The following is a 24,872-nucleotide window of genomic DNA, read 5'->3' as shown; positions in this document are numbered from 1 at the left end:
GATGCAAAAATTTAAATTTATTCAACAAAATGAAAATAGGTTATTACGAACTAATAGGAATGTATAATATATACTATCTGTAAAATTACTTTACTACCAAATATAGTAGACATGTAACTAATTCTGAAGCAACATAAACATGTTTTCCTATGTAACCTAATTGCACAGCTTCCATGATAAAGAAGGTGCTGGAAAATAATTTGAAAACACAGCATCTAGTTTTCTAAACAGGGCAAAAGGCAAAGCAAAAACTCTCATACAGTTTCTTTAAATAAAAAGAAGTCCCAGTTTTTACTTTAAACGCAGAAATGGGGAAAAATGGGAAACCATGTTTTTTTTCTTGTTTCTAGCATTTTAACTGCAGAAAAATCACTTGAGCTTCACCAAAAAGTTTAAAAAAACAGTATTTATTCTGCATCAACTTTTATATTTAAATAGAGAACAACGTGTCCTCAAACAAGTCACATACCAGTTTAAAAAAACAGTATTTATTCTGGATCAACTTTTATATTTAAATAGAGAACAATGTGTCCTCAAACAAGTCACATACCCTTTCTAGGATTCAGTGTTTTAATCTAGAAGATGTGAGAGTAATTTAGCTTCATTAGGACTCTTCCATCTGAAAAACCCCATGAGTCTACAAAATAAACATTCCATTATTTCACCTTTAAATTACATATAGGAAGAATACAATATGATTCAAAAATAAATACTGATAAAACATATTTTTGCTCTAAATAATGGGTATTTGAAAAAATATCTGCACATAACGAGTAAAAAGAGCAATGAAGAATAAAGAAAGCAGACACAAAGTGACAAAGAAGATGAAAGAGATTAGAAGGTAAAGGGTCAGAAGAGAGAACAGGAAATAACATGTCACATACACTAACCTGGGCAGAACAAAAATGACATACATATACTCAGATAAGTAGATTTATGATAGACACAGATGCCAATTCATGTGCAAAGACACACGTAACAGGGAAATAGGAAGAGACTGATAGTGATGGGAAGAGGTCAGAAGGGAGAATTCCCCCCCCCACACACACGCACCACAGAGAAGTTCAGAGGACATATAAAGAGATATGAAGAGTGATAAATATTCAAAACAATACAGAGTCAGACATGCGTATGAAGATTACAGAGTGAGACACTCAGAGAGAACAACACACAGAGGCTAGCTTTAAAGCATTTCCATTTTGTGGATATTAAAGGTATTATTATTAAAGACTGCAAAGGTCAAGATATGTATTAGATAAAAAACAAGGATTTCACTTCACGATCCTTATCTGGAGGTAGCCATAAACTTAAACCAAGGCCTGTATTCACCTTTTTTTTAATAATAATTTTTTATTATGTTATGTTAGTCACCATACAGTATATCCTTAGTTTTTGATGTAAAGTTCCATGATTCATTATTTGCGTATAACACCCAGTGCACCATGTGATATGTGCCCTCCTTAATACCCATCACCGGCCTATCCCAATCTCCCACCCCCCTTCGGAGCAACATTTCCCATCTCTGCTATAAAGAGAAGCTATCCAGGTCAAGACAAGTTAGCACAGTTTTGCAATGAACTCATTACAGGGTCCATCACTCCTGTAAAGGAATAACTATATTACCTCCAATCGCTGTTTTCTTTATTCTAATGAAACACAAAGGTCCCAAAGCAATTGCTAAATTGGCTAATACGCAGGATATAGCATATTAGAGTTAGTGGGGAGAAAGGCGCCTGCCACTCGAGATTGTGACATGACGTTTTTGGAGAAGCTGCATGTTAAGGAATTGGCATATTTGTATCCCAGCTACCCTGACTTACTAGTTACAATTATACCACTCATTATAGTCTTCAGATGGAGGAGGGGGCTAGAGAATAAAAGGAGGGGTCCTCATTATTTCTTCTTTCTAGATTGAGAATTTGAGGTTTAATGATGATCAGGACTGTCTCTTGATCATCGTGACCATCTTTCTTTATTTTTTCAAAAACTGCTGACTTGAGTACTAAATTAAATTTGGCACTGATTTTTTTTTAAGATTTTATTTATTTATTTGACACACAGAGAGAGACAGCCAGTGAGAGAGGGAACACAGCAGGGGTAGTGGGAGAGGAAGAAGCAGGCTCCCAGCGGAGGAGCCTGATGTGGGGCTCGATCCCAGAACGCCGGGATCACGCCCTGAGCCGAAGGCAGACGCTTAACGACTGAGCCACCCAGGTGCCCCAGCACTGATTGTTTTCTATTCTTAATTTAAACCAAGAGGGATAGGGTGGCATAGGGATTGAGAAGAGACAATTAAATAATTTTTATTATGACTAATGAATAAGATTAGTTATTCATTTTATCCTTATTCATTCACTCTTAACATTTATTCTTATTATTCATAATAATATATTTGATAATAGTAATATAATTCAAGATGGTATTCATAGTCATAGCTTTAATTTTGTATCATAAAAAAATTTGACTTTTTATTCTGCCGTGGAATAGATAAAACCTTGACCCATGTCCTATAAAGCTGCTATTGTATGTTTCATAGCTTTGTCTTAAAGATTTTATTTATTTATTTGAGAGAGAGAGAGATTATGAATGGGAGGGAACGGGAGAGGGAGAAGCAGGCTCCCCAGGGAGCCTGATGCAGGGCTCAAATCCAGGACCCTGAGATCATGACCTGAGCTGAAGGCAGACGTTTAACCGACTGAGCCTCCCAGGTGCCCCTGTTTTATAGTTGAAAATAGTTCTCTTCACATTTCCTACAATTATAAATTTTGTTTTCCTTTTGTGATACCAAGATATACTGAGATATGGAACATTTTGGGGCACCTTTCCTCCTTGTTTTCTTCCCATGGGTTTTGTTTTGTTAGTTTTGTTTTTCAGATCACACGTATAAGTGAAATCATGCAGTATTTGTCTTTCTTTGTCTCATCTTACTGACCCCAATTCCTTCAAGGTCCATCCATATTGCCACAAATGGCAAGATTTCATTCCCTTTTATTGGCTGACTAGTATTCCATTGTATACATATATATATATACCACATCTTCAACCATTCATCCATTGAAGGACACTTAGTTTGTTTCCATATTTTGACTACAGTAAATAATGCTGCAATAAACATAGGGGTGTATATGTATTTTTGATTTAGGGTTTTATTTTTCTTCAGATAAATACCCAGAAGTAGATGCTGGATCAGATGTCACTGTAAAAAAAATATTTCTGAAGAACTTCCATATTATATTCCATAGTGGATGCCCCAGTTCACATTCCTACTGACAGGGCGTTAAGGCTCCCTTTTCTCCACATCCTCTCCGACACTTGTTATTTCTTGTCTTTTTGATAATAGCCATTTTAATATTCATGCCTTGGTCTCTCATTGTGGTTTTACTTTTCATTTTCCTGAGGATTAGTGATGTTGAACATCTTTTCATGTGCCTGTCAGCTATCTGTATGTCTTCTTTAGAAATATGTTCAAGTCCTCTGTCATTTTTTAATTGGATTGTTTGTTTTCCTGCTATGGAGTTGCCGGAATTCCTTATAATTTTGGATATTAACCTCTTACTGAATTTATGAATTGAAAATATTTTCTCCCATTCAGTAGGTTGCCTTTTCATTTTGTTGGTGGTTGCCTTTGTTGTGCAGAAGCTTTTTAGTTTGATGTAGTCCCATTTGTTTATTTTTGCTTTTGTTGCCTTTGCTTTTGGAGTCAGATCTAAAACAGCATCATCAAGACCAGTGTTAAGGAATTTCAGACTTATAATTTCTTTTAGAAGTTTTATGATTTCAAGCCCCATGCTCAAGTTTTCAATCCATTTTGAGTAAATTTTTGTGTGCGTTGTAAGGTAGTGGTCCAGGTCCATTCTTTTGCTTGTGGCTATCCAGTTTTTCTAACACCATTTATTGAAGAGACTGTCCTTTCCCCACTGCTTTGTTGTAAAGTTTTGTAAATTGACAATATATACAAGGGTTTCTTTCTGGGCTCTCTATCTTCTTCTATTCATCTGTCTATTTTTATACCAATATCCCTGTATTTTGATTAATATAGCTTTGTAATATAATTTGAAATCAGGGAGCATGATGCCTCTGGTTTTGTCTTTTCTTTCTCAAGATCGTTTTTGCTATTGGAGTTCTTTTGTGGTTTCATACAAATTTTTGGTTTGTTTGTGATATTTTGGTCAAAATGTCATTGGAATTTTGATAGGGATTTTAAAGAATCTGTAGATTGTTTTGGGTAGTATATTTTAACAAAATTAATTTTTTCCAATCCATGAGCATTGAATATCTTTCCATTTGTTTATGTCTTCTTCAGTATCCTTCATTAATATTTTATAGTTTTCAGAGCACAGGTTTTTCACCTCCTTGGTTAAATTTGTTACTAGGTATTTCATTCTTTTTGATGAAATTGTAAATGGAACTTTTAAAAAAATTTCTCTTTCTGATAGTTCATTGTTAGTATATACAAATGCAATAGATTTTTGTAGATTGATTCTGTACCCTGCAAGTTTATTAAATTTGTTTCTTAGTTCTAACAGTTTTAGGGCAGTCTTTAGAGTTTTCTCTATAAATTCTATATAGAAAATAAATTCTATATAAAGTCATGTTGTCCCCAAAAAAGTGACAATTTTATTTCTTCCTTTCCACTTTGAATGCCTTTTACTTCTTTTTTCCTGCTTAACCACTGTGGCTAAGACTTCCAATACTATGTTGAATAAAAGTGGCAAGAGTGGGCATCCTTGTCTTATTCCTGATCTTAGAGAAAAAGCTTTCAGCTTTTCACCATTGAGTATGACGTTAGCTGTGGACTTAGTGATATATGGCTTTTATTATGTTGAGGTATGTTCCATCTATATCCACTTTGTTGAGAGTTTTTGGTCATAAATGGTGGTTGAATTTTGTCAAATGCTTTTTCTCCATCTATTGAGATGATCATGTAATTTTTATGCTTCATTTTGTTAATGTGATTTGTGATTTGTAGATGTAGAACTATTCTTGTATGCCTGGAATAAATCCCACTTGATCATGGTGTATGATCATTTTAATGTATTGTTTAAGGTTGCTAATATTTTGTTGTGGGATTTTTGCATATACATTCATCAGGAATATCGGCCTGTAATTTCCTTTACTCTCCTCTCCCCTCTCTTCCTCTCCTCCCCCCTGTCTTTCCTCCCTTCCTCCCTTCCTTTATAAATGTGGTATCCTTGTTTGGTTTTGGGATCAGGGTAATTCTGACCTCATAAAATGAGTTTGGATGAGGTAAAATTGTACCACTATGAACATCCCTCTTAGAACTGCTTTTGCTACATCCCATAGATTTTGGATTGCTATTTTTCTATTGCAATTTGTCTCAAAGTATTTTTTTGATTTCTCCTTTGATTTCTTCATTGACACATTGGTTATGGAGTAGAACACTGTCTAATCACCACATATTTGTGATTTTTTCATTTTTCTTGTAATTGATTTCTAGTTTTATACCATTGTGGTTGAAAAATATGTTTGATATGATTTCAGTCTCCTTAAATTTATTGAGACTTGACTCACTTAAGCACTTACCATGTGCTCTTAAAGATATAAAGCCTGCTGCTTTGGGTGGAAAATTCTGTATATATCTATTAAGTCTGTCAGTTTGATGTGTTAAGGCCAATGTTTCCCTACTGATTTTCTGTCTTGATGACTTATTCACTGGTGTAAGTAGGGTCCCCTGCTATTACCATATTTTGTATTGCTATTTCTTCCTTTAGGTCTGTTAATGTTTGCTCTATATACTTACGTGCTAAGTATGTTGGGTGCATAAATATTTGCTCATGTTATATCCTCTTGTTGGACTGACTCCTTTACCACCATTTAATGCCCTTATTTATCTTTTACTACAGTCTTCATTTTAAAGTCTCTTTTGTCTGGTAAGTATAGGTATCCTAGCTTTTGTCTGGTTTCCATTAGCATAAAATATTGCTTTCCATCTCTTCACTTTCAGTCTCAGTGTATTCTTACATCTTAGGTGAGTCTCTTTTAGACAGCATATAAATGGGTCTTGTTTTTATTTATCTATTCAGCTACTCCATGCCCTTTGATTGGAACATTTAGTCCATTTACTTTTAAAGTAAATATTGATAGCATTATTGTTATTTTGTTAATTGTTTTCCAACTGTTTTGTAGTCCTTCTCTGTTCCTTTCTTACTCTATTCCCTTTTGGTTTGATGCCTCTCTTTAATGTTATATTTAGATTCTTCTCTCATTATCTTTTGTGCATCTGCTGTAGTTGCTTGCTTTGTGGTTACATGGGGCTCTCACAACGTCCTATATATCTAAGTCTATTCTAAGTTAATAACAACTTAAATATGAATGCATTCTAAAACTTGACTTTTTTACACTCACTCCCATTTTGTTTTTGTTCTATTTTACATCTTTTATTTTATATATCCTTTAAATAATTATTGCAGTTTTAATTGTTTTTACTACTTTTGTCTTTTAACCTTCACGCTCACTTTATAAGTGGTTATTCTACTACCTTTTCTATATATTTACCATTACCAGTGAGATTCGTACTTTCATGTTTTCTTGTTACTAATTGGTGCCCTTTCTTTCCAGGTTAAAGAAGCCCTTGTAACATTTCTTATAAGGCCAGTTTAATGGTGATGAACTCCTTCAGTTTCTGCTTAACTGGAAAACTCTTTATTTCTCCTTCAATTCTCCACGATGACCTTGCCAGGTAAAGTATTCTTGGTTGGAAGTTTTTTCCTCTTAGCATTTGGAATATCTCATGTCCCTTTCTTCTGGTTTTCAAAGTTTCTGCTGAAAAAATCTGCTGAGCTTCTATGGGATTTCCCTTGTACATATTGTTTTTTCTTGTTGTTTTTTTAAGATTCTGTCTTTGTCTTTACTTTTGACATTTTAATTATAATGTGTCTTATTGTGAATATCTTTGAGTTCACTTCATTTGTAACTCTCTGGGATTCCTGGATCTGGATGTTTATACCCTTCTCCAGGTTAGGTTAGTTTTCTGCCATTATTTCTTAAAGTAATTTTTCTGCCACTTTCTCTCTCTTCTTCTGGATCCCTATAATGTGAATGTTACTGTCCCAAGGTGCCTTAATTTATATTAACTTTTTAAAATTCTTTTTTCTATATGCCACTCTGTTTCAGTGAGTTCTACTGCACTGTATTCTAGCTCACTCATTATTTCTTCTGTTTTGTCTTGTTGCTATTGAATGCCTCTAGTGTATTTTTCAGTTCTGCTTTTGTATTCCTCAGCTCTGTGACTTCTGTTTGGTACTTCCTTATATCTTTTACCTCTTTGTTGAAGTTCTCACTACATTCATCTGTTCTCCCAAGTCTGGTGAGTAAATTTATTACTATTCCCTTAAACTCTCTAACAGGTGAATTACTTAATTCCGTGTCATTATTTTTTTTTCTGATGTTTTATCTTGTTCTTTCCTTTGGAACATATTCCTCTATTTCCTCATGATTACATGACTTTTTATGTTTGCTTTTATGTATAGGAGAAATGGCTACCCCTCTCAGCCTTGAAGGAATGACCTTGTGTAGGAGATGAACCTTGTCGTTCAACTCTGCCCTAGCTCTTGGTTGTTTCTTGAATCTCTACAATTGTCTAAGCAGCCTGATTTATTCTTGATAGGTTCCAGTCATTGAGAATGTGCCAAGACCTGTTATCGTTCCCAAGAGAGGGAGTTCAGCTCTTAATTTTAGGCTGATTAGGAGCCAGACTCTCAGGCTGCAGCTTTGAAAGTACGCAAATATATATAGTCCTATTATGGGGCCACAATCATGAACCCTGATGTCATCCAGACCAGGAGATCCAGAAGTGTCCCCTGTGTGACTGTTACAAAAAACGGCACCAGATAAGTATATCAAGTCATTTCTGAGAGGTACTGGTGAGGTACAGTGAGATTGCCAGAAAGGACACAGATGGTGCCCCCTGACCTACCTTCCCTAAAAGCCCATCTGTAGCCCCTACATCTGTGGCAAACCTGGAGCCTGTCCCTCAGGCTGAAGCTCTAAGAAAATAGTCTTTCTTGAAGAAAGACTAGGCTGTATTTTAGTCTGCTGTCTGTGCTGTGCCCTGGCGGTGACAGCCTGCCAAAAAAATGATCTCCCTGATTGTTACAGTCCCAAAGGACTCAGGAATGCAAGCCTTTCTGGCCATCAAAGTTAGGCAACCGCGGAGAGTTCCCTGTGTGGCTGGCGTACACCTGATGACTTTAGCAAGGTAGCTGGAGATCAGAGGAATGAGGCACACCTGCTGGCTTTGGCAAGGCAGTGGGAGAGGGCAGAAACCATGTGTTGCTCATGGCTTTGGTAGGGTAGCAGGAGTTGCAAGGGTATGGCACACCCACCTGCTTTAGCAGGGTAGTCAAAGATTTCAGGAACTATGTAAGGCTGCCTGTGCTAGCAAGGGAGAGTGCAAAAGTGGCACCCACCAGCACTTCCATCTGGGAGAGATTCCAAGCCAATCCATGCCCCTCTAGCTGATTCTTGAAGATTAGCAAATGGGTCTCCTTCACAAACAGTCTAAGCATTTTCCAAACTGTTGCCATTGCACTTAGCCCTGTGGCAAGTGAGTCTATGTGTGAACCCTTTAAGAGCAGTATCTCAGTTCCCTACAGCCCTTTGGGTATCTCCTGTATGTAAGGCCCATTGTTTCTCAAAGCTAGATGTTTTCGGGGCTCATCTCTCTGGTGTAGGTCCCACGGGTTAAGGTGCCTGAATGAAACAGTTTCTCCTCAGGTAGAAGTTCCCATTCTGTGAAATCCATCCTGATAGTGGGTTGCCACACCAGTGGTGATGTTTCTGGAGAGACAGTGTCTCTGCCTCTCCTACCTGTCTTGATGTGGCACTTTTTTCCTTTATTGTGGTGGAACTGTTCAGCTAGTTTTCAGGTGTTTTTCACAGGGAACTATTTCATATGTAGCTGCAGATTCACTGTATCCATGGGAAGAGGTGAGTTCAGGATCTTCCCATGCCACCACATTGGATACCACCCCCCGACAGTGAAGTCTCTAGTATTCCTTCCCATAATCTACATAAAGAAACTTTTCTCAGTATAACTTTTCCATACTTATCAATTCAGTTGGGAGCTGATAAATAGTAAGTAATTCTTAAGAAATAACTGTCCCATTTTTGAAATAAGGCATTTTATAGTATGTGGAAATTATAGTTCAGCAATATGTTCTTGGCATGGATTTGCCCCTGGTTTAAAGGATTACAGTTCGTTTTATATTCTGGATGGAACAAAATTAACAGGTATTAAATATGCTCAATAAGGCAGTAGAACTGTGGTCAAAAATGGATATGAGGTTTTAAAACATTTTTGGAAGGTCAAAAGCACATGAGTAGAGATACATGAATACTCTTAAAGAAAGAGAGGCATAGCCTTAGGTACAGGGGGATCTGACCTTGGCAGAATCTGGAGACTAGAGGAAAAATGCCATAATGGCAAGGGCTAAAAAGTGGGTTAAAATTTGGGTACGTAAAGTTTGTAGATGGAACTTTGCCTCTAGCTCAAAACTACCACAATGAATGGTCTTAACATTTACTTACAAGCAAAAATAAATATGAATCAAGACAAATAAGAAGTGTGTTGTTCATACCCAAAGAAATTAAACTTGGTATCTGGAATGAATCTCAGCAGTCGCTGTGGCTATCCCAGAATAAAGTCCACTGCAGTACAGAATTTGAAGATATCTTTTAGCAAGAGGGTCAACTTTCTGTCTTAGCACACAGAGGAAAATATCCCAGCCAACAAGATGTACCCACAGTCTATTTTCTCATTCTTATACATAAATATATAGAAGACCACTGGCTGGCTGTATGAATAAAGCCTACCACCCAAAAAGAGAAAAAGACATGGAAATAGACAAATTCTTTGAAAGATACAACTTACAAAAGCTTACAAAGAAATGAAAAATCTCACCATCCCTGTATCTATTAAAGAAATTGAATCAATCATCAAAAACTTTCCCACAAAAAAAATAACTTCATCATCAGATGGATTTACAATTGAATTCTCTGAAACACCCTGGAAAGAAATAACACTAATCTTCAACAATTCCTTCCAGAAAAAAAAAGAGAGAGTACTTTTCAACTTGCTTTTATGACTAGTCTAACATTGCTATCGACACTTGAGAAAGATACTATAAAAAAATTACAAATGATTTTCTGTCACAAACAACAATATAAAAATCCTAAATAACATATTAGAAAATGAGTCCAGCAATCTATAAGTAGTACAAGACCTATGACCAGTATGATTTCTTTCAGGAATCCCAGAGTAATTTCACATTCCAGAACCAATGGCTATAGTTTACCGCATTCACACAAAGGAGAAAAATCATATACTCAATAAATACAGAAAAACCACTTGAATATATTCAATACCTGTTCATAATAAAAACATGAACTGGGAATAAGGAGAAATTCCTTAATTTGATTAAAAGAACCTATAAAATGTCCTACAACAAACATAATATTTAATGATAAATTATTGAAAGTTCTCCACCTGAGACAGGAAATGAGCCAAGGTTTCTCATTATTGCCACTTCTATTAAACATTGTATTGGAAGTCCTAGTCTATGCAAAAAATAAAATAAAATTCGAAGGACTGAAAAGAGAGAAACTACTTCTGTTTGATGACACAACTGTGCACATAAAAAATGCAAACGATTCTGAAAACTATTAATATTAATAAGTGAATTTAGCAAGGACAATGAATATGTGCGTAATACACAAAAATCTATTATATTTTTATATACCAACAACAAAGAGAAAATAAAATTCAAAATGAATCCCGTCTATTAAATAGGATCAAAATGTCAAATATCAGGAATGAAGTCTAATAAAAGATGTGCAGGTCCTCTGGACTGAACGCTGCAAAATATGGCGAGAAAAGCATTCAAAAAGACCTAAATAAATGAAGGGATATATCATTCTCACAGATTAGAGGACTCAGGATTGTAAAGATATTAACTGATCTACAAATTCAACACAATACCAGTCACTACGCTGGCAGGCTTCAGTGAAAATTGACAAGTCGGTTCTAAAATGTATTTGCTAAATCAATTAACCAAAACTAGCAAAGACAATGTGGACTAAGAAGAACAAAGCTGGAGGGTTTAGATCAGCAGATCCCCAAAACTCAAACAAAACAATTGCATATATGCAAACGATGGAACGTTACTCATTATAAAAAGGAATGACATTCTGATACCTGCTACAACATGGATGAACCTTGAAAACATCATGCTAAGTGAAATAATTTACACACAAAGGGACAGACAGATTATCAATCTACTTTTATGAACTTCTAGGACGGGCAAATTCAGAGAGACAGAGTAGATTAGAGATTGTGTGGGTGGGTAGCAGGCTGTGGAGTTACTGCTTGATGATTACAGAATTTCTGTTTGGTGGGATGAAAATTTTTCGCACATAGGTACTTGTCATGGTTGCACATTGTGAATATAATTCATGACACTGAATTGTATACTTAGAAATCATGAAAATGACAAATTTTGTGTTATATCCTTTTTACCACAATGTAAACAAAAGTAAATACACCCAAATCATTGAATTATACACTTTAAAATGGGTGCATTGTATGGTATATGAATTATGTCTCAGTAGAGCTATTAAAAAATGATTCTTACTAAGCCAGTGTGGTGACAGTTGAAGGACAGACACAGTCAAAAGGCAGAGAACAGAAAATGCAGGAGGAGATTCATATGTATGTTCACGTGATTTATGACAAAGTTGCCACAGGAGTACAATGGGAAAAGAATTGCCTTTTGACAGACTGATGTTGTTTTCATGATAAATTCATATGTGACATTGGTTTTCAAGAATAAGTATGTATTAATTTGATAAATATTTAAAAATATTAGGCTTACAAGGGATCCAAGATAGGTGACTAAGTAACTAAGTAACCAAATAAACAAACAAATACATAAAACACCTTCCACATCAGTCACTGATTAAGTCTATACTATAAGTTAAGGATAAGTAATTTTGATTTATAACACTTGTTGAAGCAGACCACCTCCATCTTGGTTAAACACCGTCAGTATACACCTGAATGCTGAATTACTTCATCCCTTTTCCAGTCTAATTCTTTAGCATAACTCACGCAAAGTAACAATGGTATATATTTTTGCATTTGGTCATTAATGTATTGCAGTCCAACAACTCCATTCTTTCCATCCATAATGAATCACGGAGCCACATCAAATGGTTGGGTTAAAAAACACACAAATCCACATACCAGTTCCCCTCCCCCAACTCCAGCAATAAAACACCCACAAAACAAAACAAACACTGGCAACATTTAACACATGTGATGGCAGAGATAGGTAATGTCTAACCTTTATCCACTGAAGATTTGTCTGCTTGAGCTTATTTTCAAGTTTATCTTGCTCTTCTGGGCTTATGGGAGCACTTACAAGCACTGTTCCTCCAGTTTCATTTAATTGTTTCAGAATTCCCTGGCGCAGGGGCAACTCTTCCGCCAGTAACTGAAACAGACAAATGCAACAACGTTTAAAATGAATTACAGCACAATTTCAACTATCTTGTCTTTGTCTCTATTGATTGGTCTCTCACAACGAAGTAACTTGACTGAAGGCGGATTGGTACCTCAAATACCAACCGCTTTCTACAGCGTGCAGGACTGATGGACTGGAGCACCAGTTCCCAAGGAGAAAACCTATCCTAGAAAGAGCCAGAATGTCATATCCCTTGGAGATTCTTTTCAAGAAAAACAGTATCACGTGATATCATGAGCTCTACAATAACACCCCGAGCATTGTTAAGAGTCTGAAAACACATTTCTATCAAAGCGATCTGGGTAAATTCAGCATCCTCTCAGGTATTAAGCGCCCATGCTATAATTTACTACTAAGTAACTGCATTATCATTTTGAGAGCTAACTAACATTGAGACCATATCAGGTACCAGGCGCTGGGTTAACGTCGTCACATATTATATAAAAATTAACTGAGATAATATAATTCTATGAAGTAGATCCTATTATCTTCCTCTTGTACAGAAGGAAGCTGAGACAGAGAGATAAAATCCCAACAGAGAGATTAAGTACAAGCTCCATGGACACAAAGTAGCAAGCAATGGAGCTGTGATTCCAACTTGGGCAATTTCATTCAAGAACCCTAATTTTTGACTCCCCCACATCCCTGAATTTCTTTTATTCATTCGGTCTCCCATAATAAATGCCCTTTCCCAAGACCTACAAAACCACCATGGTTGTTAATAACTGTCCTTTATTTATTTGTGTCATCTAGAGCTACACTGTCCAATATAGTATCACTAGCCACATGGGCCTACTTAAATTGAAATTAATTAAATTTCAATAACATAACAAAGTCAGTTCTCCGGTCACACTACCTTTCAAGTACTCAGAAGACACATATAGCTTGTGGCTACTGCAATAGACAATAGAGAGCATTACCATCATTACAGAAAGTTCTGTTAGTGCTGATCTAGACTGTCAAAGGAAAAAAGAAAATCAATGCATATTTATTAATAAGTAAATGCCACTAAACATGTCTCTTAAATGAGTTATCAATCATATTGCTATATATAACACCCAACACATTTAGGAAAGATTAATTTTCAAGAACAGACTAAGTTCATTTTTCTATGATATACCCATCTTCAAATGAACTATAGATCCAAAACTTGGTGGTTTTTTTTTGTTTTTGCCATATCTGACATAGAGTAGGTACTCAGTATTTGTTTACTGAACTAAGCATTTTATTTTTATGCTTTATCTCCTGTTCAGGTACAAATTTCTTGTTTCACAGAAATAAGTGGTTGACATTGGAGTCTAATTTGCAAGTACAAACCAACTGAATCATTGATAAAGGAGCAATTCCATTTCCCTTTGATTATATGACCTTGTAAAATGAGGATAGCAGCAACCATTTTGAAAGTTTTATATGAAGATTAAATAAATGGCAGATGTAAATACATCTAATACTTAGCACATAATAGAGGACGATTAAATGTTAATTTCCCTTTCCTTTTCACCTTCACTTCAAGAATTATAGTAAAACAGATCGAAGTAAGTTTCTTTCCTAAAACTAAAACCAGGAAAGTTAATCCAACTGCACAATCAGTGCATGTCAGTCAGCCAGGTGAGGTAATCAGTAATAAGCAGACCTCGCAGTAGGAAGGCATGAAAAGCCACTTGAATAGGCTGGATGTCTATTCAACCAGTATAGACTGTGAACCAACACCACGCACCCCCAACCACTCCCAGACAAAACAAACACTGTTTCAGGCAAATCGAACATCTCTAATTAGAGGCTGAAATAGATTGATTTGGCAATTAAGATCTTTTCTAAGAAATGGGATTCATTTCTATAAAGTCCCTCTAGTTTTTGAAATAATTTGGAGTTGTAAAATTCTCCAATATGTCTAAGATCAATTTCAAATTAGTTTTCAAAATACTGTCATGCATTGTACACACTTACACACACACACACACACACACACACACACACACACACACACTTTTACCAAAAAATACTCTTTGGGAAACACTGGGATAAAACAATACAAAGTTTTGAGGAAACCTAGTGAGGAACTATCAATAACCTAATGGGCAGGAAATCAATGATTAAATACCTTAAAAATAGATTCATATACTCTTTATACAAGTAGGCCCTGGGGGTTTTTAGAAAACAAAATTACCTTGACTTGTTCAAGTTTTTCTTTTAGCTGCTGCTCATTTCCAGGTTCAAGTGGAATACTAGCAACGTTATCCGCTTCTTCCAACCATAAAACAAATTCATTTACATCTCTTTGAAATTCTGACAAGATATTCTTTTGTTCCTCTAGCCTGGAGAAATAAGAATAAAACTGTTATAAACAACATATTTCTCAAACTTTTCTTTCTTCTTCTTTTTCTTTTAAGAAAACTCAGAAACAAACAAACAAAAAAAACCACAGTAACACTTTCAAGAAAATAATTAAAAACATGTTAACAATACACAATTTTTTAAAGAAAATTCATTTACTTTGAACAAAGCAACCTCAGTAATCTCCAAAACTTCTAAAATGTAAGAGGTTAAAACTGGTAATGAAAAAACTTCCATTTTTTAAAATTCCAGCATTATGTTATTAAATGAGAGCAGTGTTTTTCAACCTCAGTGCTACTGACATTTCGAGTTGGATTATTCTTAGCTGTGAGGGGCTGTTCTCTGCCTTGTAGGAGGCTTAGCAGTATCCCTGGCCTTTCCCCATTAGATACCAGTAGCATTTCCCCCCCAACTGTGACAAGCAAAAATGTCTTAAGGCACTACCAAATATCCCCTTGGGAGCAAAACTGCCCTTGGGTGAGAGCCACTGCACTAGAATAAGCACATCATGTGAAGCTGCATGCTCTAAAATGCTTAAATAAAATACACCTTTCTGGGAAATTGTAGGGTAAAAGTAAAAGCAAGGGAACAAAAAGAACACTAAGTTTTTACATGTCAAAATGTTTTCTGAATTATGATTCACAGTCTTTCTTGAGGAAAGAGGAAAACTGAGTTAAAATACATCACATATGTTATACTAGCGGAAGTTTTCAATTATAAAACCATATATACTGTATGTTTTTCAATTAGCCATAAATTTATTCTTACATATTGAATCATAACACAGTTGAACAAAATGGTCTTCACCTCAGGTAATTTATAATGTTTTGTTTTGTTGTTTTTTTGAGAGAGATACTACATATACATAGGTGTACTTTCCTACATATATGGAACATATGTATGTAAGCTTTCAACTGAATACATATATAAGCACATACATTAGTACAAAGTTTATATATATATATATATACATACACACACATGTAGCTATATATATATATATATATATATACATATATATATGAAAGTACACCTATGACTGCTGTATACCTCAAGATATTTTTAAAAAGTGTACAAATGACCAGAAAAATAGAATGTTATCAGAAGCCCAGAGGCCCCTCTTGTCCAGTCACTACCTCCAAGTATAACCAGTATCCCGTCAACTTTAATTATGTTGTCTTATCTTGAACACTGAGTATATGGAATGATATGCTATATACTCTGCTGTGTCTTGTCTCTTTCACTCAACATAATGTTTACAATAATCAACCATGTGGTATATAGCTTAATATGTTTACTCTCTCGGCTGTAGAGTATTGAACTGTTTAAATATATACCTCAGTTGGTGGACATCTGGGTTGTTTCCATTTGGGGGGATGTTTAGCTGTTTTTTGGGTTTCGATTTAACAAATATTTATTGAGGGCTTACTAACTTCCACCAAGGCTACTGGGCATTAGGATTAAAGATAGATATATGGTGTGCCTTGCCTTGATGATCTCACAGTCCATGAGAGGAAACAAGAGATCCCCACGTGTAGGAATAAGACACAGCGTGTCTCATTTATAGCCTGTGTAAAGACAGAGTGTTGAGAGAATTACTATTACACTCTTTCCCAAAACCGGTCCACTTATTGAATTTATGCTTGTCTATATTCAGTTTTGCTCTTTGATGAGAGTTTGTCCAAAGTCTGTTCTAGCACATGTGAGCAGATATTCTCTTCCCTGTCTATTCTCAACAAAGCAGACCTTATGAAATCTCAAGTCATATTCTGGGATCCTACAGAAACCCAAGTCATACTATGCCACTGTTGCAGCCAAAACTCTTCTATTGCTTCCCTACTTATTCACAGAAAAGCCAAAGTCATTACAGTGTTCTGCAAGGGTCTAGATCTGTGCTGTCCAATACAGTAGATACAGTAGTGCCATGTGGCTACTGAGCACCTGAAATGTTGTAAGGGGAACTGAGATGTGCTTTAAGTGTACAATATACACCAGATTTCAAACACTTAGTACAAAAAAACTGTTCTATCTCTGTACTTCTACTCAAGTTTGCTGAAAACCTACAACTGCTGTAAAATATAAAACTATTTTAAAAAATGGAAAACATCTCATTAACACTTTCTTTTTTCATTAATACTTTCTGTATGATGTACAGGTTGAAATAATATTTTTAATATATTAGGTTAAGTGAAATGCATTCATTTCATTTGTTCCTACTTTTCTTAAAAAAATAGATGTGGCAACTATATAAATTTCAATTACATATGTGGCTCACCTTATTTTTCTGTTGACCAGCACTGATCTAGGAAATCTGCTGATCCCCAATCTCCTTACTTCTTTGACCTCATTTCCATCTACTCTGTATTTCTTTTATCCTTCTTGAGCCCTCTGTCTTCCTTGCCGTGCTCCTTGAATATACTACCTGGGTCGCCACTACTGAGTCTCTGTACTTGCTGTATATTCCTGCTGACAATGTCCTTCCCTCAAATATCAAATATGGCTGGCTCCTGCACCTTCTGTAGGTCTTCCCTGATGACCCTACTGAAAATTACACTTCTCCTCCCAAATTTCTATTCTTTCTCCCTGTTTTTATCTTTCTAGTTCCTAAATGTAACAAACACTATAATTTGGTTATTTTATATAATGTCTACTCACATACATGAACTTAAGCTTCCTGACAGCAAAGATTTTTATTTTTTGCCGTGACCTTTGCTCCTGGAACAATACCTGGCACAGAATAGATGCTAAATCAGTAGCTGTGGCATTAATGAATGAATTCTGCCCTCATTCTTTTCCATTTTACATGCATTCCTATTTTAAAAGAATCCTTCCTATTCTTTGTAATACTGATAGGTGACAGGGACTAAAAAGTACACCCATCGTGATGAGCACCAGGTGATGTATGGAAGTGCTGAATCCCTATACTGTACACCTGAAACTAATATTATACTGTTATGTTAATGAATTAGAATTTATTTTTTATTTTTTATAATAATTTTTTATTATGTTATGTTAGTCACCATACAGTATATCCTTAGTTTTTGATGTAGTGTTCCATGATTCATTATTTGCATATAACACCCAGTGCACCATGCAGTATGTGCCCTCCTTAATAACCATCACCGCCCTATCCCATTCCCCCACCCCCCTCCCCTCTGAAGCCCTCAGTTTATTTCCCAGAGTCCACAGTCTCTCATGATTCATTAGAATTTAAATAAAAACTTAAAGAATATTTCCCATTCTTTGTAATAGTGATGCTGAAACATGGTCAAATTTACTCGCCTATCTGTACAACAATATATCACCAAACTGAAGACGCCTTCACTTGCAGGTCATGCAATACCAGCCTAAGTTCTGCCAGGCGTGAAGTAGAAAAGGCATGGTGCTGATTAAACTATGACACTTATATTTAATGGCTTTCTTCGATTAAGAAGTTGTTCTTTAAATTTCTTTATATTTTTGTCATATATTCCTCTTGTATACACATAAAAAGTAAAACATAAGTGACAAATTGATGAGGTAGTCCTAAAACTTTCTCGTATTTAGAACTTGCCTCTCCTATATCACTTTTCCCTTCGGAGTAATTGACCTCTGTCTTTACCCACACCATATCTGAGGATGGTTTCTTAAGAGGGCTCCACCACTGTTTCTTGGATTTTCTTCCAAACCACATGTGGTCTGGCCAGCAGAGATTGTAAAAGTCATCCTGGTTTCAGTGATTTTAATGTGATAAAACGTGCAGGTTACAATAGATGAAATTTAGTTCATTTGTACAGCTCCCCAGAGCTGACATAGTGACTCAGGTTCTTTTGGCCGCTACCAAGTTGCTGGTCGGTTCAGGATTTTTAAAAAATTCGTAATATAATGACAGTTTACTGTTCTCTTTAGCTTATAATTATGAATGGATATTATTATTGGCATTATCTGCCTGATGCTTGAGCTTATTTTCCATTAATAGAGTCAATAAAGATTTAGCATTACTTCCCATGGGAATTGATGTTTGATTACATGAGTTTTTGGCAATGATAAATATTTTGGCCCCTCTTGTACATGACAAGTAAGGATGCGGACATTAATGACTAATGTTGACATTACTGGTTAGCAAAGTATTCAAGATTTATACAGGGAGGGTCAGGAGATGAAGCTGGTGAGGTGGCTAGCCATTGGGTTACGAAGTACCTATAACATTTTCTTTTAATCTGTAGGTGATGAATGACTCAAAGGTTTTGAGTAGGACAAGATTTCATCCAAAGCTCATTCTGGCTGTCCTGTGGAGAATGGATGTGGGCACAGGTGGTAGGACAAGAGACTGAGCAATCAAGTATAAGGACTCTCATAAAAGGACAGGCATAAAGTGATGACAGTTCAAGTCATCAAGACCTAACAGAGGAAAAGGGGAAGACAGGATACATGAAAAATGTAGAAGATTCAACAGGATTTGTGGGTAAAAGGAGACAGACTGCTATTAGTGGCTAGTAATTGTTGAGCAGTTACTATGGTAGCCACTGAATCAAGTACCAAGTCCCCACATTATTACTATGAGATGGTATTCATCTTTTCTCATTTGCAGATGAAAGAAAATCTGGCTTAGTATTTTGCCCAAGGTCATATAGCTATTAAGTCGTCAATCCAACATTCAGTCCTGGGTCATCTGGGTCCGGAGTCTGCACTCTTCACCCAACAATTACATCTGGTCTATAAGTACTTCCACCTTATCTAGCTGAGTAGACAGTATTTATTCCAGCTGAGAGTACACTGAATTGCACCAGACATTTAGGGAAAATTACTAGTAGAAAAAATAAGAGATCTGGAGCTTAAAGAGCTGGAAATAGAGACTTCAGAGTCCTCAGCAATAAGTTGGTGGATAAAACATGGTAAACTAACTTTTGCACTAATAATTTACTCCATACTTGGCATCTTCTGAGTTCATTCTTTCTTCATTTTCAGATTAATGATGAGCAATTCTCCCTCTTGCTTCTTTAAATCGAAAAATTAAAGACAAAATCCATTGCACAGCTATTCACTGATGTCTTCTGTATGGGTAACCTGTGGCTCCTGCTCGTCCTCCACCTTCCCTTTTTTGATGTGGAAAGCCCAAGGGATGCCTAGAGTATTCCTCTGGACCCTCCAAAAGCTACAGGGGCCTGTGAAGGAGTTCTTCAGCTCAATAAACACTCAGCTGAAAGAGAACATGGCTCTCCCTTCTTGCAGTCCACATACTTGTTTTCCGTGATGATCCTGAAGCCCCTACCTTTGACTTCAGAGAAATGAAAGGGGAGAAGGGAGAAAACTGAGCCTCATGAGAAAAACTGCACTCCCTACAAATCTATCTCATCCCATCCGGGTCCTCTGACATGGACTGGGACACAGGGTACCGAGGAGGTTGAAATCACCGGTAGTAAACATAATACTGCTGTCACTTCTTAGTAAACCCTATGGGGAAGTGGCTGGTGTCATTTGCTGACAGCTTGTTTTAGAATGTGGAGTCGAACCATTTTTCCACAGACGTTCGCCTGAGAAGCAATTCTTAAAGAGGAAAAATCCCATTATAGACATCCTTTAGTTTTTTTAGAAGTTCTAAGGTGGTTCAAACGCTTGGGTCTAGGTTTCAAGGGTGTGTGTCAGTCTACCTCATCATTCTTCCTTTTTCTTTTCTCTCCTTCCTCTTCCCTCCTTCCCTGCTTCCTTCTTTCCTTCCTTCCCTCCACCCATCTTCCCTCCCTCCCTTCACAAATCTTTGTCACCTTTAGTATTTGGCTCCATCATCTTGCAGTATCCCAAATACTTAGAGCAACCTTATTTCTACCATTTTTTTTCTTCTTTTAGTTAACTAAAACTTTGCTAAAATCAGATTACATTTGTAAAACCTAGACAGATGGGTAAAGCTTTTCTCAGCCTTCATCTACAAATTGACCATATCAGGGAGAGAAAAAATCCAAAACCTAACAAACAAAAGCTTGAAGAGCAAGAAAGAGTAATGAACCATGACAGACTATGGACTCTGGGAAACAAACTGAGGGCTTCAGAGGGGAGGGGGTGGGGGACTGGGATAGGCCGGTGATGGGTATTAAGGAGGGCACGTATTGCATGGTGCACTGGGTGTTATATGCAAATAATGAATCATGGAACTTTACATCAAAAACTAAGGATATACTGTATGGTGACTAACATAACATAATAAAAAATTATTACAAAAAAAACCCAAAAAAACCCCACAAAAGTAAAAAAAAAAAAAAGAGTAATATCAAACCGCCCTCCAAAAAGGCACCTAAAAGCTAGAACGAAATTCTAAAAGCAAATATCCCCAACCTCCACTTCAAACACGTCTCAAATTAATTATTTGCATATATTTTTCTTTCAGGAATATTCAGCCAAGAAAAAGAGGGAAAATGTACTTATTCATTTTAATTGAGATTTATATATTTAATTGCCATCAAACTCTACAAACATTATGTACCAATTTTCCAAATTTAATATTCTACTGCATTTCTTTAGGTCATTAATTATTCTTTGAAAAACTGATTTTTATAATCTGAGTAATAACCCATATGTAGGTACACCGTATTTCACCATTCTTTTACTATTAGGCATTTAGTTTGGCTCCTATTTTTCATTATAATAAATAACTCTATAAAATACATTTGTTTATGCAGTTTGACTTATGTATCTGCTAATTTCTTTAGAATAGGAAGAAAAGTACACAATAAGAACACTAAGGATTTTGATACACACTGCTAAATTTCTTCACAATGCTGGTAATAAGAACACTCATGCACTTCTAACAACAGTTACAAAACACTTGTCTCAACACACATTTACCACTACAGCACATTATGATTTATATGCTTGATAGAAGAAAAATAGTTTGTTGTGGATGTTTTTTCTGTTTTTTATTAATAGAAAAGTTGAAAAAATTTGTGTATTTCTATTTGTCATTTGCTTCTACTATCTATTGTCTGCTGTGTCTTTTGCCCATTTTTCCTGTGTTTTGTTTGTAAAAGCTCTTTTCACATTATCTACTTTGATAAAAAATAAAAATTTAAAAAAATATTGAGAATAATTTTCCAGTTTCCCTTTTACCTCTTGAAGTTTTATATTTTTGTTTCTAAATAAAATTGTATCACTTTCTTTGTGATTTCTTTCATCGATACAACTCTGAAAATTGTGAACGACCTACAGTTCTTTAAATACTCACTTTTAGGAGGAGGGAAAAGATGGTGGGGGAGTAGGGGTCCCCTTTTTCAGCCGGTCCCCTAAGTGGAGCTGGATAGGTACCAGACCATCCTGAGAACCCACGGAATCAGCCTGAGACGCAGGAAGACACATCTGGATCTCTACAAATGAACATCTCCAGCGCTGAGTACTGAGGTACAAAGCGGGGAGCCATGAAACCGTGCATAGATATCGGAAGATAAACGGAAGGGGGAGGGAGCCGACGCGTTCGGGCACCGGGAAGCGGTAGCCACCTGCATGGGGGGAGCGGGCCGGACTCGAGGACCGGCACCCGCGAGAGAGAGCGGACTGAGACCTTGAGCTGGGAACGCGCGCGACCAGACTGAAACGGAGCTCCAGTGTGCTCGACTAAAACCGGGAGCTTGGGAGCACGCGCACGACCAGACTGAAAACTGGTGCTCCGGAGCGCACGCGCAGCAAGCGCAGGAACTGGAGGCGGCTGGCAGTGTTAGAAACACAAAGGACAGAGACCTGCGCACCCTGGAAGTGAGGGCTGGGAGAGCGGCTGTGGGGTGCACAACCCGGGACGCTGCAGGGTTTTTGGTGGCACCGACAGAAGCAGAGTTAAAGAGACCAAGAGAGCTCAGTGGAGAGAAGACTGCAATCTCTGTTCTGAGACAGAGGCTGGGATTCGGCCACTGCTGCTCTGACTCTCAGAAGAGTCACAGAAAACCGCCAGGGAAAGCTGCCAGAGAACAAAAGCCCGGAAAAACCGGCTCACATTGTGCCCATCCCCATCCCCCCTCACAGGGGACACGGAGACTCTACCCAAACAGGGTTGCCTGAATATCAGTGTGGCAGGCCCCTCCCCCAGAAGGCAAGCTGAAAAATCAAGAAGCCTACATCTCTAAGGTCCCTATAAAACAAGTGCACACTGCCTGGGTCCTGGTCAGTAATTTGGGTTCTGGGCATCCCCGCAACCTCTCCTCATCAGAATGACGAGGAGAAATCCACCCCCACCAGCAAAGAAAAGATAATGAGTCTGTGGCCTCTGCCACAGAGCTGATGGATATGGATATAACCAAATGATCAGAAATGGAGTTCAGAGTAACAATGGTCAAGATGATGTGTAGACTTGAAAAAAATATTAACGAAAATATTAACAAGAATATAGAATCTCTAAGGGTGGAAATGAGAGCGAATCTGGCAGAAATTAAAAATGCTATGAATCAAATGCAGTCAAAACTAGATGCTCTGACGGCCAGGGTAAATGAGGCAGAAGAACGAATTAGTGAATTGGAGGATGGGATGGGAGAAGAGAAAGTTAAAACACAAAATTGGCCCCAAAAATCCAATCTCAAGAACATACATTACGGGAGATTACTGACTCAATGAAATGTTCCAATGTCAGAATCATTGGCATCCCCAAGGGAGCGGAGAAAGAGAGAGGTCTAGAAGAGATATTTGAACAAATTGTAGCTGAAAACTTCCCTAATCTAGCAAAGGAAACAAGCATTCATGTCCAAGAGGCAGAGAGGACCCCTTACAAGGTCAACCACGACAAACCTACACCACGTCACGTCATAGTGCAATTCACAAATATTAGATCCAAGGATACAGTATTGAAAGCAGCCAGGGTGAAGAAATTTCTCACATACAGAGGCGAAAATATCAGAATAACGTCAGACCTGTCTACACAGACCTGGAATGAGAGGAAGGGTTGGCAGGATATTTTTAAAGCTCTTTCAGAGAAAAACATGCAGCCAAGGATCCTTTATCCACCAAGGCTGTCATTCAGAATTGATGGAGAGATAAGGACCTTCCAGGATTGGCAGAAACTGACCAAATTTGTAACCACCAAACAAGCCCTACAGGAGATATTAAGGGGGGGTTCTATAAAAGTAAAAAGGCCCCGGGGCGCCTGGGTGGCACAGAGGTTAAGAGTCTGCCTTCAGCTCAGGGCGTGATCCCGGCGTTCTGGGATCGAGCCCCACATCAGGCTCCTCCGCTATGAGCCTGCTTCTTCCTCTCCCACTCCCCCTGCTTGTGTTCCCTCTCTTGCTGGCTGTCTCTATCTCTGTCGAATAAATAAATAAAATCTTAAAAAAAAAGTAAAAAGGCCCCAAGAGTGATACAGAACAGAAATTTATAATCTATACAAACAAAGACTTCACAGGCAACATGACATCATTAAAATCATATCTCTCAATAATCACTCTCAATGGGAATGGCCTGAATGCTCCAATAAAACACCACAGGGTTGCAGACTGGATAAAAAGACATGACCCATCCATTTGCTGTCTACAAGAGACTCATCTTGAACTGAAAGATACATCCAGACTGAAAGTGAAGGGATGGAAAACCATTGTTCATGCCAATGGACCTCAAAAGAAAGCTGGGGTAGCAATTCTCATATCAGACAGATTAGATTTTAAACTAAAGACTATAGTTAGAGATACAGAAGGACACTATATTATTCTTAAAGGATGTATCCAACAAGTGGATATGACAATTATAAATATCTATGCCCCCAAAAGGGGAGCAGCAAGATACACAGGCCAACTCTTAACCAGAACAAAGAGACATATAGATAAAAATACATTAATAGTAGGGGATCTCAACACTCCACTATCAGCAATAGACAGATCACCAAAGCAGAAAATCAACAAAGAAACAAGAGCTTTGAATGACATATTAGACCAGATGGAACTCGTAGATATATACAGAACACTACACCCCAGAAAAACAGAATACTCATTCTTTTCGAATGCACATGGAACTTTTTCCAGAATAGACCATATACTGGGTCACCAAACAGGTCTC

General features: G+C 37.0%; 1 protein-coding gene across 1 annotated transcript in view; it reads right to left on the bottom strand.

Moving 5' to 3' along the window:
* DMD (dystrophin) overlaps positions 1-24,872 on the bottom strand; it is a 1,667,815-nt gene that overhangs the window by 745,119 nt on the left and 897,824 nt on the right. Inside the window, exons 44-45 of the mRNA XM_040633145.1 lie at positions 14,710-14,857; positions 12,363-12,512 (exon numbers count right to left, since the gene is read on the bottom strand). Coding sequence (XP_040489079.1) covers positions 12,363-12,512; positions 14,710-14,857 — 298 coding nt within the window. The remainder of the gene's footprint in view (positions 1-12,362; positions 12,513-14,709; positions 14,858-24,872) is intronic.

Source organism: Ursus maritimus (genome assembly GCF_017311325.1).
Source record: "Ursus maritimus isolate PB19 chromosome X unlocalized genomic scaffold, ASM1731132v1 scaffold_X1, whole genome shotgun sequence".
Classification (NCBI taxonomy): domain Eukaryota; kingdom Metazoa; phylum Chordata; class Mammalia; order Carnivora; family Ursidae; genus Ursus; species Ursus maritimus.
This window is presented reverse-complemented; position numbering and strand designations above follow the sequence as displayed.